Source organism: Haliotis rufescens, unplaced genomic scaffold (genome assembly GCF_023055435.1).
Source record: "Haliotis rufescens isolate VD_foot unplaced genomic scaffold, xgHalRufe1.0.p SCAF_4, whole genome shotgun sequence".
In the NCBI taxonomy this organism is placed as follows: domain Eukaryota; kingdom Metazoa; phylum Mollusca; class Gastropoda; order Lepetellida; family Haliotidae; genus Haliotis; species Haliotis rufescens.
This window is the reverse complement of record NW_025964112.1, coordinates 50,758,712-50,774,763: the sequence shown is the minus strand read 5'-3', so window position 1 is coordinate 50,774,763 and position 16,052 is coordinate 50,758,712. Positions and strand designations below refer to the sequence as shown.

At 43.0% G+C, this 16,052-nt stretch overlaps 1 protein-coding gene across 1 annotated transcript in view; it reads left to right on the top strand.

Moving 5' to 3' along the window:
• LOC124150944 (contactin-like) overlaps positions 1-16,052 on the top strand; it is a 47,770-nt gene that overhangs the window by 22,223 nt on the left and 9,495 nt on the right. The window contains exons 9-17 of the mRNA XM_046523158.2: positions 1,168-1,401; positions 3,306-3,411; positions 5,457-5,644; positions 7,034-7,306; positions 9,168-9,461; positions 10,478-10,638; positions 11,790-11,916; positions 12,838-13,002; positions 14,754-14,894. Of these exons, the coding sequence (XP_046379114.2) occupies positions 1,168-1,401; positions 3,306-3,411; positions 5,457-5,644; positions 7,034-7,306; positions 9,168-9,461; positions 10,478-10,638; positions 11,790-11,916; positions 12,838-13,002; positions 14,754-14,894 (1,689 nt within the window). The remainder of the gene's footprint in view (positions 1-1,167; positions 1,402-3,305; positions 3,412-5,456; positions 5,645-7,033; positions 7,307-9,167; positions 9,462-10,477; positions 10,639-11,789; positions 11,917-12,837; positions 13,003-14,753; positions 14,895-16,052) is intronic.

Sequence of the window (16,052 nt, the reverse complement as noted above, 5' to 3'; positions counted from 1 at the left end):
ACGCCGTGATATAACTGGAATACTGTTAAAAGTGGCGTCAATCCCAACTCACTCACCCACTGCAATGTTTAACAGGAGGGATTCGGGTCGCGTTTACGTTGGAGTGAGTTGGGTATTACGCCGCTTAAGCAATATTCCATCAGTATTCCAAAGGTATTGCTAAGGCAAGATAGATAATGAACCAACTAATATTGTAACAGATTTGGTATGATCCATAAAAATGATATGTTGAAAAGGTAGAAATAATTCCTGTTGTTGGTGTTAACCAGACAATCAGTGACAGAAGCTCAGACTCTAAACATTCACACCATGCAGGCCTATTGGAATCAGTCAAAGTGCACTGTCTTTACTCAGAACAGAATGTGCGACCCAACAATAACAAGCTCGGAAGGGATCATTAAACCTAGAATAGTAAACGTAGAACTTTATATTTCTATGTTCATACATGATTATGTAACGGGTGCCACGGGTGGGGCAGGACACGGTCACCTTTTCGCGAGAACACCTGGTATCATCACTATTTGAGAGTGTTTCATAATCACATGCTCATGATATAGTCGGAATGGTACAATCGACTCTGCTTTTAGCAGAGATGTCTTATGAATATGTAAAGGATTCTGTCCTTTTTCTCATGATCTGCATGATGTATGAACTTAGCAATACACAACTGCCTATATGAAATAGAATAAGACTTTGTTCAGCTCAACCTCAGGATGTTTTGGACTCTATAAGCTCTCAAAATAGCAGCTTTTAGGAACTATTTTTTTTCTCTAATATGTGAAAACGAGCAAGTCGTGGACCCAAGTTATTTCTGTGAGGAGATGAAGATAAAGGCAGTACTCAAACAGAGTGAGGTCTTATTTTGGATCATGATCTTGCTCGAAGTCTTTTTGGGATTTTTTTGTTTTACCAATAATCTCATCAAGTGAAAGGTCCAACACTTACAAGTGTTAAAAAGACAAAAAAAAAAGGCTAGTTGGCACCCATTTGAACAGGTCCGATGATGCCCATGCCAATATATCACAGTTTTTCAGACATTAAATCTTTGACATTACCAGTTGGCCAAATTGTACTCTTATCCTACCGTCCTTTGGGAAGAAATGCTACCATTGGGTCCTTATTAAAGACAGAATGAATACTTCATAACCTTATGCATATTGTTTAAAGCTGTAGCCTACAATTGGCTGAAAAGCAGCGGCAGTAACTTCATCCGTACGGACATCAACCCTCACATCTTCATCTCCTACAACGGCAAGCTGTACTTCAGTGAAGTGACCGACACTGACGAGACGTACTATAGGTGTGTGGTGAAGCTGATCTCTGACAGTAGTGCCGTCATTGGCTCCAACCAGCCTCCCAGTCGACTCAGCATGCCTATCGATCTCCAGCTGATTGATGACTGTAAGTTACATCGAAATATTCACCCGTGAAGATCCGGGATAGAATCGGTCTTCAGCAACCCATGCTTGCCGTAAAAGGAGACTATGCTTGTCGTAAGAGGCGACTAACGGGATCGGCTGGTCAGACTCACAGACTTGGTTGATGCATGTCATCGATCCCAATTGTGTGGATCGATGCTCATGATATTAATCACTGGATTGTCTGGTCCAGACTCGATTATTTACAGACTGTCGTCATATAGCTGGAATATGCTGAGTGCGGCGTTAAGCAACAAACCAACCAACCAACATCGAAATATTCACATAAACTCCATGTTGATGAAGTAGTAATTACATACAAGGGTTATCAATTCTGTGTTTTGGGATACTTAATTTCCAAACTTTGGAATAAACATTGTGTTTACCGACCCTTGTTGGGCTAAATGCATACTGTTTATTCCTAATTCAAAATATTTACCATCCAAAAACACACATCCGTGATGACCTCTTTGTAATATAATGTCATTCTAAAATTCTGTTGTCGAAAACAGTATTGTCATCTCTCACCTCTCACCAGGTTTTCAGGAAATGTGCGTATTAGCATATTCACAAGGTCCGTGATCAGTCAGTGGGGCAGTGAAAACAGGCTATGCAGTTCATAATTTTATGGTTCTGAAGCAGGAAGGTGTGTCTGTGTGTGTTGTCGTTGAGTTGAGCTCCTGAGACTAGGGTGTTTATAAATGTAAATAAAGATATGATATACAACGCGGTAAAGGTTCACAGTCGTATTATTTTCAGCTAGATATGATTAACTAGAGTGGATGGAGCCCAATGGAGCAGTCAGAGAACACTGATAATTAACCAGTGAACAAATGTGCAGGATCGTTGATCGTTGTTGTTGTTTAACGCCGCACTCCAATATTCCAGCTATATGACGGCCAGACAATCCAGTAAATGACATCATGAGCAATGATCTACACAATGTGTGCGTGCGTGCGTGTGTGTGTGTGTGTGTGTGTGTGTGTGTGTGTGTGTGTGTGTGTGTGTGTTAATCTACAACTTCAGGAATGTTTGCCTCAATTAACCACAATACATCACTAACACTAATGACTTCACCCACTGAAAGTTCGAACTGTTCAAACCATTCTCCGCAAAAAAATATTTCCTCAGAGCTTATTTCGCATGTATACTTCAATGTACATACGTATATCACACGTTGCAGAAAGCATCACATTCGTGTGTGAGAGTTTGTCTGTGATACTTATTTTACTGAACGAGTTGCAGGAAGTATTATATTCGTGTGTGTGAATGTTTGTTTGGCTCAAGCGAAGGTGAGGGATCCATAATACGTGAATTTTGTCAAATCAGTTTGATACACACTTGAATGCAATACCATCATTATTATATATACTTTAATATAAGCAGTGGTAACAAGGTAATGTATTCTGTATTGTATAAACAGTGTCAGAAACCAAGAGGGTAAACAATTATAGCCGGTGGCGTCATTCCTTTGTGACGTCATTATAAACTGCAGAATGATTTTTCAGTTGTTGAGCACTAAAACATCAGGCTCAATCAGCCGCATGCCCGTCACTATATAAGTAAAAAAATCTTGAACGAGACTTTAAACCCCATATCACCTCACCACACCTCACCTATATTCTATACAGTTTGCGGGGCGGTCGGGTAGCCTAGTAGTTAAAGCCTACGCTTGTCACGCCGAAGACCCGGGTTCGATTCCCCACATTGGTACAGTGGGAAGCCAATTTCTGGTGTCCCCCGCCGTGATATTGCTGGAATATTGCTAAAAGCGGCGTAAAACCCTCCCTCCCTTCTAAACAGTTTGCACTCAATGTTTCTTCTGTATGTATGTTCATACTCTTCAATAACTGGTTACACATATTGGTGCATTTACATTTCTTTCAGTATCAACGGATTGGGGTCCGGAAATAGCCAATGACTTCGTGGCATCCTTCCCACGTCTTCCCAAGCGAGGGCAGAGGGTCCGTCTTGAGTGCTTAGCTTATGGAACGTGAGCATGTTTTTCAAATGAACATTATGTAGCTATTCGATTATGACATTTTTCGGCGTTGACGTTGGACATGAGTTGGGGATGACAATATGTCATGTATATGACGTAGTGTTTCATTCATGTGATTGCACAACGGAAGACAGGTCATAGAAATGTACCACTAAGCACGGGTATCATGGTGATTTGTCAATATTATATTCCACTCGGGTCGACTCTGCCTATTCCACTAACTGCATGTACATAACATGTCTTTATATGCATTTAGAGTGAGTGAGTTGGGTTTAACGCCGCTTTTAACATTATTCCAGTTATATCACGGCGTGTAAGCTTAATGTGGGAGGAAAGCCCGAAGTGATGCAGGTCTTAGACGTTTACTACTTCGTTGAAACCCACGAGCACGGGTATGGTGCTGACAAACCTAGAAACATAATCGGGGCGAACCGGGATTCGAACCCACAATCATAGGTTTCTGGCGTGCCCAAGGGACGCAACTCTGCACAGCGAATCGCGGCGCCTTAGACGACTCGGCCACCCGTGCCCCCATATCCATTTAGAAGTTGAAGACCCGTGAAGATCCGGGGTGAAATAGGTCTTCAGCAAGCCATGCTTGCCGTAAAATGCGACTATGCTTGTTGTAAGAGCCGACTAACGGGATCGGGTGGTCAGGCTCGCTGATTTGGTTGTTGCATGTCATCGTATTCCAATTGCGTGGATCGATGCTCATGATGTCAATCACTGGATTGTCTGGTCCAGACTCGATTACTTATCCGCCGTCATATAGCTGGAATACTGCTGAGTGCGGCGTTAAACAACAACAAACAAACAAACAACTTCTTTTACACAACGTTTTACAGGTACTCCTACCCTCTTATCAGGAGTATTACAGTTTGTGAGAGCATGACATACACGTTCGAGATATTTGTCTCTATTAGCTTTACAGGAAATAAAAGCGGCAAAGACCATTTCGATACTTATAAGAAATTTCATTAGAGTCCATTGTACGATTCGGACTATAGGATGAGCGTGTGTTCATGAATCTCTATCAAATAAACAATCTGGGTCAAAGACTTGATCATATTTAAATATTCGAAAAAAAACGGTAGCATTTCTTCCCAAGGGACGGTAGGATAAGAGCACAATTTGGCCAACTGGAAATTAAAAGATTTAATGCATGGAAAACTGTGATATATTGGCATGGGCATTATCGAACCTGTTCAAATGGGTGACAACTAGCCTTTTTTGTCTTTTTAACATTTGTAAGTGTTGGACTTTTCACTTGATCAGATAATTGGTAAAACAAAAAAATCCAAAAAGACTTCGACCAAGACCATGACCCAAAATAAGGCCTCACTCTGTTTGAGTACCGCCTTTATCTTCATCTCCTCACAGAAATATCTTTGGTCAAAGACTTGCTCGTAGTCAAATATCAGGTTCTTAAAAACCGCTATTTTGAGAGATTATAGTCCTTTTCAAATTGGTGTCAAAAGTCCAAAACATCCTGATGTTGAGCTGAACAAAGTCTTATTCTAATTCATACACACAGTTGTGAATTGCTAAGTTCATACATCATGCAGATCATAAGAAAAAGGGCCTTTATCACTTTCACGACAGAACCCTTTCCATATTTATAAGAAATCTCTGCTAAGTCGATTGTCCAATTCCGACTACAGTAAACTACGTTTATAACGAACACGCTTATAACGAACTGACGGATTTAACGAACATATTTTAGTCCCGACCATTTATTGTATATATGTTGTATGTATGCTAATAACGAACTACGGTTATTACGAACTAAAATGAGTGGTCCCCTCGAGTATGTTATAACCGAAGTCCACTGTATATAATGAGCATGTGCTTATGAAACACTCTCAAATAGTGATGATACCAGGTGTTTGCGAAAAGGTGGAACGTGACCCACCTTGGTGGACTGCAAATCGTTAATTCTAAGTACTATAAACAAGGTAATGCAACTCCCACGTCGCCTTTATCTTGAACCAGATTTCGTTGAGATTTTGTGGCAATATGGAACCCTGTTTGTTCAGGATGCCTATCACATACTCCTGGCAGCGTGAGGGTGGATTACCGATGCCTCTTTCCACTGTGCTGGATGATCACAACCGGATCTTGTACATCGATAATGTCCAGCTGGAGGATGCTGGGAATTACACGTGTCATGCCAGACGAGGTTCGTCCGGAAGTGATCAGAAGTCCTTCTATCTGAAGGTCGAAGGTACAACTTGAAGTTTAAATGTCCTTTTTTAGTTCTGATTATGATTGATGAAGGGTACATCAATTTGTGAAGAAGGTTAAATGTTTACGCCGTGTTAAGATGCCATTAACATGTAATCTCTCGGACCCGTGAAGATCCGGGGTAGAATAGGTCTTCAGCAAGCCATGCTTGCCGTAAAAGGTGACTATGCTTGTTGTAAGGGGTGACTAACGGGATCGGGTGGTCAGGCTAGCTGACTTGGCATGTCATCGTATCCCAATTGCGTGGATCGATGCTCATGAAGTCAGTCACTTGTTTGTCTGGTCCAGACTCCATTTTTTACAGACCTAGATACCATTCATTGCCTGCTCGCAACAAAGCGCTCGTAGCACTGCGACAATCGTAAAACACATTATTTAACATTTCATTTTGAGTCAGGGCAAGAATAGGCTATTGAAAAAGAGACCTGGTGCTAAAGTTTTATGGCCTGGCTAATGTAATGCTTTCATACTCGTATATTGTTCATGCTCCCAGATACTGGTTTACTGGTCCAGATTTAACTATTTACAGGCCAATGTGATATAGCTAGACTCACTGCGGCGTTAAACAACATTCAAATTGGGTTTAACATCGCGTCCAAGATTATTGCACTTATATGTGTGTGTGGCTGCTTGTACTAGTCCGGACTGATGCCGATTTATAGTGCTAGCTCACTGAGATACCATGCCGCAGTTTAACATGAATACCCCACTCAGACACAGTATACTGACTCCGAGCTGACCAGTCCTTGTTTTAGCCCCTTAATACCGAGCGCCAGACAGGGTAACAACAAGTACAATCTTTTAACGTCTTTTGGTATGACGCCGCCGGGGATCGAACCCCGGACCTTCCGCTCTCCGGGCGGACGCTCTACCACTAGACCACGGAGGCGGTCCACTGTAACACAGACATACACAAGTCATGGAACTGTGAACACGCCTATACATGTGTGTATTTTGGTTCTGGTTAGCAGCTACCAACACATGTTTTCTCTGTGGTCTAGGGGACACGGGTGGCCCATAAGGCGCCGCGATTCGCTGTGCAGAGTTGCGTCCCTTGGGCACGCCAGAAACCTATGATTGTTGGTTCGAATCCCGGTTCCCCCCGATTATGTTTCTAGGTTTGTCAGCACCATACCAATGCTCGTGAGTTTCACCGAAGTGGTAAACGTCTGAGACCTGCATCACTTTGGGCTTTCCCCCCACATTAAGCTGACACGCCGTGATAAAACTGGAATAGTGTTACAAGCGGCGTTAACCCAACTCACAAACTCACTCACTCACTCAGTCACTCACTCACTCACTCACTCACTCACTCACCCACTCACTCACTCACTCACTCACTCACTTACTCACTCACTCTGTGGTCTAGCTATCCCGTACTTCATCTACCCACTCCGAGACCAGCATGCCGACATCAACAGTAAGCTTACCTGGCGCTGTGACGCCCGGGCTGTTCCCAACCCAACCTACAGGTGGCTCAAGAACGGCCAACCCTTGAACTCTGTTCCCGGGGACGTCACCATCTCGAGCAATATCCTCACCATCAACTCCCTTGACCCGCAGAGACACAGTGACATGTACCAGTGCTCGGCTACAAATATTCATGGTGTGGCCTACAGCGGCGCTCAACTCAGGGTCCTCGGTGAGTGGAATATACTGTTATGCTACATTTGCTGTAAATTATTGTCTAATTGAAAAATACTTTTCCACTTATTTATGCACGTATGTAAAGGTAGTGACGTTTAATTCAGTATAAAGGCTACAGGCCAAAGTACAGTATAGATACATGTAAACAAACGGGCAAAAGAAATGTCACCAAACAAGTTTCTGGTCTAAAACAAAACAGACGCAATATTTAGTAACAGTTGATGTCTTATTATAAGAAAACAATTATTCAAAAACGGTATTTGAAAATGACAAGATCAAAAACCATGTACTTAACGTTCTGCAGACACGTTTATCATGCTGGGTGCACTGTCCAGTATTCGATCATACCCGTAGAATCGACGTCGATCTCTTTTAAAGTCCCGTGCTACACACGTGGCTTAGTATCGGATGTGCAACGATACAGGCCTTAACACGACGTCGAACTGATTACACGAGTCTCCTGGCATCCTGAGAAGGGACCCTATGCCATTCTTCCTGCAGGGCAATTGCCAAGGCATCCCTCATCAATGGCGGCTGTTGACGTTTCCGAATCCTGCGTCAAAGTTGGTCCCAGATGTGCTCTATGTGTCTTCTGGTCCACGCAGATGCCACCCCAGACCATGACACTACCACCTCCATAAGGCTCCACTTCTTGGACGCCACAACGTGCCGTCCGTTCACCACGTCGTCGGTAGATTCGAACCCGCCCATCAGATTTGAAGAGCTGGCACCTACTCTCGTAGCTGAAGAGCACTCTTCACCAATTTCTCGGCTGCCACTGATATACAGTCCTGGCCCAGCTCAGTCTGTGACGTAGGTGTAGAAACGTTAACGTCATGCCCTTGAATGGTCGATAGGCACGGAGACCATACAGACGGAGTCGTCTAGCAACGGTCCTTCTGCTGACTGGATGTCCAAGGCTGTTTGTGGATGATAACGCCACAGTTAGGAATCGGGACCTTAGGTGAAGCACCCGTATATACCGGTGTTCCTGTTGGGTCGTGACCTTGGGTCTTCCCCTCCTCGGCCAGTTTACCTGTGACTGGCGATGGTGCACTTGAATCAGCCCATGATCCTGGCAACATGCTCCTGTGTCGATCGGGGCGGTCGGGTAGCCCAGTGGTTAAAGCGTTCGCTCGTCACGCCGAAGACCCGGGTTCGATTCCCGACATGGGTACAATGTGTGAAGCCCATTTCTGGTGTCCCCCGCCGTGATATTGCTAGAATAGTGCTAAAAGCGGCGTAAAACCATACTCAGTCAGTCAGTCAGTCCTGTGTCGATCCCATTTGCAACATACCGATGGCTCTCTCCCTCTGCTTTGCGGTTAGTCGAGGTATGTTCGTTGTTTTAAACGATTTCGTATGATGAGAGAGTACAATCCTTCTCAGGTTTTATACCAGAATTTCATACGGGTAACTTTGTGCACATTTTGCATTTTTTAGTTATTAAATTCATTTTTCTCGCAAATCATGTGAAGCACGTGCACATGTTCCAAAGGGAAAAGGTAGGTTGCATTCCATCTATGTGTTCCCAACTGTGTTCGTGCTGTTTGGCAAATTTGTTGAAAACTGACGACCATTATTTATTTGGTGGTGTTTCTTTTGCCCGCTAGTTTTTTATATATGAAATGGTGGTACAATGACAAGGGGTAAAGAATGCATTGACATGTATATCTCTATTAAATGCATTTAACATCTTGAATTAAAACAGTGGTAATTATCAAATAGCATCCCTATCCAAGCATTAATTATTGTTACAGTCATAATAGATCATACCGATTCCTTGAAGAAGAAATGGCTGCCATTGTTGTGAATGTACGAATCTTACAAATGCATTTGTAATTATATGACCTCAGCCTTTGCACCCTCCTTCGTGAAGCATCCCCTTGAACCAACTATTATGGGGTCTGTGGGGGGGAACGTGACAATCATCTGTAACCCGGAGGCCGCGCCATTCCCCACCTACACGTGGGCCAAAGATGGGACTGACCTTAACCTTCCTGACGGGGATACAACATCACGTGTCCGGAAGTTGAAGAACGGGAACCTGTTTATCTCCCCTGGCCAGTTGTCCGACAGTGGGCGCTATGACTGCACTGCACAGAATGTGTATGGCTCGGCTACCAGCTCAGGTCAACTGACCGTAATAAGTATGTATAAGTTCAGTTCAGTTTGTATTGTTCATTTGTCACACTGTTATGTGGATGTGATTTACGTATTAATTTGAAATTTGCCGGAACCATCCAAGCCAAAAACCCATTGTCAAAGCCAAACACCCAACCAACCCACTCACTCGCCCACTCGCCAACTCACCCACTAACCCATTAACACACTCAACCAGACACCTACTCACTCGACCCACTCTTACCCACTCACTCACATACTCACTCACTCACTCACTCACTCACCCACGCACAGGCGGCACAAGTGGTCCAATGACCTTTAGTGCCACTATTTGCACATACGCGTTCAGATTCGTCCCGATTTTTTGTTTGTCAGCACTATGTCTGTGCACCAAAATATTAAACGCCTGAACCTGCATCATTCGGACCAGACCCGTGAAGATCCGGGGTAGAACAGGTCTTCAGCAACCCATGCTTGCCGTAAAAGGCGACTATGCTTGTCGTAAAAGGCGACTAAAGGGATCGGGTGGTCAGGCTAGCTGACTTGGTTGATACATGTCATCGATCCCAATTGCGTGGATTGATGCTTATGATATCAATCACTGAATTGTCTGGTCCAGACTCGATTATTTACCAACCGCCGTCATATAGCTGGAATATTGCTGAGTGCGGCGTTAAACAACAAAGCAACCAACCAATTATCATTCGGACAATCTTCCCACAGTTAAGCTGACACGCCGTGATATAACAGAAATACTGTTCAAAACGGCGTAAAACCGCACTCTTCAGTCTATTCTTTTAGACAACCGAGATCATAATGACTCATTAATTATATAAAATCTCCCCTTACTGTATGACACACATTAGTAATTTGTGATGTGAAAAATGTCTCAACCGACAAACAAACATGTCCGTTCACTCACCTTTATGAAATCTGTATGAGGAGGTTAATTTGGAAAATGTGTTCATTTTGTATGGGACAATGGCTTGTTAAGGCCTTAATATTGAATTCATCTGTGATAACTATGTCCTGCCTTTCCCAGCCGGGTTGACCATCACGAACGCACCGTCGCCGACACAGGTTGTTGTCAACAACACGGCGTTCCTGATGTGCCAGGCGTCCCACCAACAGGACGTGGAGATGGTGTACGACTGGCACTTCCAGGGAAAACCTGTCAACTTCAACGATCCTCACTTCGAACTCGTATGTCAAACACATTTTGAAAAACATTCAGTACTTCAAGAGATTTTACCTCATAATATTAAGATCAATGCCGTATACATGCCAAAATACGCCAAATCATACGCACATGCAGTATCAGTGTAGTAATAGACCTGGTAAGATTCCGGATTCGAAATAATCTTCAGCAACCCATGCTTATAAGTGGCGATTAACGGGATCGGGTGATCAGGTTAGCTGAATTGGTTGATGCATGTCTTCGTATTCCATTTGCGTAGATCGATGTTCATGGTGTCAATCACTGGATGGTCTGGTCAAGATTCGATTATCCGTCATAAAGCTGTACTATTGCATGAGTAATAAGTATTATAATGTGGTCAGCCGCGTATGTAACTTCAGAAATATGTATTACAATGTGGACTGCCACGTATGGTACGCCAGGAATATGTATTACAATGTTGTCTGCCACTTATGGTACGTCAGAAATATGTATTACAATGTTGTCTGCCATGTATGTTACGTCAGGAATATGTTTTACAATTTTTTCTGCCTCGTATGTTACGTCAGGAATATGTATTACAATGTTTTCTGCCTCGCATGTTACTTCAGGAATACTTCAGGAATATGTATTACAATGTTTTCTGCCTCGCATGTTACTTCAGGAATACTTCAGGAATATGTATTACAATGTTGTCGGCCATGTATGTTACTTCAGGAATACTTCAGGAATATGTTTTACAGTGTTGTCGGCCATGTGTGGTACGTCAGGAATATGTATTACAATGTTGTCTGCCTCGCATGTTACTTCAGGAATACTTCAGGAATATGTAGTACAATGTTGTCGGCCATGTGTGGTACGTCAGGAATATGTAGTACAATGTTGTCGGGCATGTATGTTACATCAGGAATATGTATTACAATGTTGTCTGGCGCTCGGCATAAAGGGGCTAAAACTGGCTCGGAGTCAGTATACTGTGTCTGAGTGGGGTATCAATGGTAAGCTGCGGCATGGTGTCTCAGTTGGCTAGCACTATAAGCATCAGTCCGGACTTGTACAAGCAGCCACTCACACACGTACATACACGTCGCAATATAAGTGCAATGATCTTGGACGCGACGTTAAACCCCATTTCAACTCACCACCTCACCTCAGTGGCACATGTTATGTATTTCAGGGACTGCAGGGCACGTTTAACGGCCTGTATATTATCGGGGCACAGGCCCGATTTGGTGGACAGTATGAGTGCCTCGCGAAGACAGCTTTCGAGAGAGTCAGCAGAGAGGCCACACTGACGGTTCTAGGTATGTCCTTGATGTTTCATTGTTTGCTAACCTTCATGTCCACAAGGAGAGGCGACGGGATAGCCCAGTGGTTAAGGCGTTCACTGTTTACGCCGAAAGCCTGGGTTTCACTTCCTAAGAAACTGTACCACTGGGTACAATGTGCTTCTTATTTTTTAGTCATCCGTCGTGATATGGGATATTCCTAAATGCAGCTTAAAAGCAATCATCTTCATTGGACAGTAAGTACTCATCTAATATCAGTTGTATAACAGTCGAGATCCCATTCTAACATTGCTAACGAAAATAGCAACCACGGTAACCTTGCGCTACATACATAACAGCATATGAGAAGAACATATTTTAAGCCGAAGCAAATGGAATAATTGTGATCAGAAAAGACCATCGCATGAGGTTTCAATACGACAGTACTGGTAGTGTGGCCTTGTATTGGTTGCGGGTCCCATTGGGTTTCAGTTTCAATACGACAGTACTGGTAGTCCGGACATATAATGGGTTGGGGGCCACATACGGTTTCAGTTTCAATACGAGGGTACTGGTAGTGTGGCCTTAGTATGGGTTCAGGTCCAACCTGGGATACAAGTAAATGTCAGCGCCTGTCAGTGTCCAACAAGGACTTCATTCAAATGTTATACCTAAAAATATGAGGAATACACATAACCCATATAAGGCAAGGTTACGAAAAGAGCATTATTTATAACATCTGCCAAATATTTGAATTGAACGAAATCCTTACGTGGATTACAAACTATCGATGGCTTTAAACAAAAGTATTATCTTCAATGTCTGTACCACACTGTCCGTGCTAAAAGAGTCGTTGTTTGAGGATGTTTATAAAAAAAACAAAAAAACGATGATCTTAGTCATATCAGCGATTGTTATCATTCCTGCAGTTCCTGGAATGTTCTTCTTTGCCTGCAGGACCTCCTGGAGAGCCATCTGGGGTATTTGTGGAGTCTGTCCTGACCACCCATCACTCCATGGTGCTGTGGTGGACAACAGGGTCGGAGAATGGACGGAATATCATCTCATACGCGGTCGAAGTGTCTACAAACTTTGACCCGAGGTGGATCCTTCAAGTTGGAAGTATGTGATGTTCACAACGTCCTGATCTGTCTTCACATGTTTGTTCGATCATTGAAACATTTATTATCGAAATGAAATACACGAAAGGGGACATTGTAACATTTATTTTTCGAATGAACGCCAATCTGGAACAACATATATGACTGACGTGTATGCTCTAAAATTGATACACTGTTTGTTTATTGTTCTTTAACGCCGCACTGAGCAATATTCCAGCTGTATGACGGCGGTCTATAAATAATCGAGTGTGAATAGACAGTCCAGTGATTGACATCATGAGCATCGATCTACAGATATTGGGATACGACATGCGTCAACAAAGTCAGCTAGCCTGACCTCCCAATCCCATTAGTCGCCTCTTGCGACAAGCATGGGTTGCTGAAGATCAATTCTCACGCGGATCTTCACGGGTACCCTTCAAATGTATTGAATTTTGAATTGAAACTATTATTGGGACGGTTGGGTAGCCTAGTGGTCGAAGCGTTCAATCGTTACGCACTAGACTCGGGTTTGTTTCCTCACATGGGTTCAATGTGTGACGCACTAATGTTAACCCGTGCTCGATAGATGTGTGTACCAACTTTAAGCCTAAATGGACACTTCTGATTGGAGTGAGTGAATTGGGTTTAACGCCGCTTTTAACAGTATTCCAGTTATATCGCGGCGTGTCAGCTTAATGTGGGAGGAAAGCCCGAAGTGATGCAGGTCTCAGACGTTTATCACTTCGGTGAAACCCACGAGCACGGGTATGGTGCTGACAAACCTGGAAACATAATCGGGGCGAACCGGGATTCGAACCCACAATCATAAGTTTCCGGCGTGCCCAAGGGACGCAACTCTGCACAGCGAATCGCGGCGCCTGAGACGACTGGGCCACCCGTGCCCCCTTCTGATTGGAAGTGAGTTTCAATGACATTGACACACTGTGCGAACCCTGCTCAGGAAGTAGTCATTAAATGTGTGTGAAATCCTAGACATTAATATCACACAGAGTGAGTGAGTATGGTTTTACGCCGCTTTGAGCAATATTCCAGCAATATCACGGCAGGGGACACCAGAAATGGGCTTCACACATTGTACCCATGTCGGGAATCGAACCCGGGTCTTCAGCGTGACGAGCGAATGCTTTAACCACTAGGCTACCCGACCGCCCCCATATATCACACAGAAATGTAATATGGGCTTATCACACTGTAACAATTACCTACCAGCGAGCAGGACCCACTTGCACAAAGCGATCTTAGCGCTAAGATGATTGTAACTCCCATACTTTAACATAGGCTTACGATAGTCTTAGCGCTAAGATCGCTTTGTGCAAGTGGGCCAAAGAGTTGATTGTGTGACGCGGATGCTGGTTGTATAACGTTTATAACGAACACGCTTCCAAGGAACCGATGGATATACCGAACTTATCTTTTGGTCCCGGCAATTAGCTGTATATATGCTGTATATATAACTCTTACAACGAACTACGGTTATAACGAACTACAATTAGTAGTCCCTTTGAGTTTGTTATAACCGTAGTTTACTGTATTGCGCGGAGGTCCTGCCTACAAAGGCAAACTGCCTACAAAATATATGGGATCATCCCTAGCATGTGTAGCGCCCACCATTACCACAGGCATCTATGTCTACCACCTCGTATTTTAACATGGTGCTTACATTTCGTTCAGTCGTTGTTGGTATTCTTGTGACAATATTACAGAATACTCATACCGGGTAGATAGTGTAGGTGTTGTTTGTATTACCAGATATTCCCGATAGGGCAACAATCGTCCAAGGGAGGAACAAGCGGAGGTACGAGGTAGAAGGACTCAAACCAGGCACTGGCTACCAGTTTAGGATAAGGGCAACTAATTTCTTCGGCGTCGGTCCACATAGTGCCGCGTCAGGTAGGCCTGTTTATAATTATAACTTGCTGTACATACACCTGGCATAAAACAAAGCACTGCCTAGTAGGGATGGGTTTTGAAGGTTTAAAGTGTATCACAATATTTTTGCAATGCACAAGGGCGTATTGCGATACGTATCACGATATATTTGTAAGATTCTATTTTTTTAATTCAGATGCAATCTGAATCATTAAGGTATGAACTGAAGTTCATTAATGGAACAATCAGGATGCTGGTACAGCATAATATTTACTCAGTCAATATATACGCAGCCATCTTGGGGCCCCAGATGCTCTCTCCTGGGCAGCGAAGACATTTGGCAAGTATATAACATGAAGCACTTGCTAAAAATCCCAATTTGAAATCACCCGATATATCGAGAATGAAAAATGATATTGTGATACGTATCGTGGAAAAAATGAGCCTCAATTTACCGATATACCTGTAATACTTCACACCCTTACCGCCTCGTGTATATTTCCAAAAAAATGTCTGTCACGAGATGAGAGAAACATGATGTTTCACGAAACACGTGGAATATCCTATTTATTGTAGATCAACTTTGTGTGTTGTTTCATGACAAATGTAAAACCTTGAAATGTAAATTCTCAAATGTCGTCAACCGTTTATGTTCGGGCTCGACACTTACGATAAAGAGAGACAATAGTCAAACGTGTCAAAGTGTTATGTTCACTGAAGTGAAATATCAAGTGTTGTGTTGAACTGCAATGAAAATATCACTTTTCTCATCTTCATAAAACTCAGTCTTTCACACTGAAGTATATAATAACGTATTGGTGTAGGAATTGTACAATTGACTCTGCTTTTTGTAGTGATGTGTTATGCTCATAGAAATGTTTTTTCTAGCTATTCTTTATATATATATATTCCCATATCCTGTCAATTGCCTCTACTGCTTCGTTACATTATATGATAGTGTTTGCGACCATCTGGAGAGACACAGTTTTCTTCCATCAGATAACGATGGTGTCTTTGATTTTAATATCAACATAGCATTGGTGCCATTAGGCAGTTGTCCAAAGGTTACACATGCATAGAAGTTCGGGACACAACTTATTTCGTAGTGTTTAACTTGTTTCCAATGTTGAACTTATATGTCATGCATCTCATCTACTCTGCAGAAAGTGTCAAGCTCTT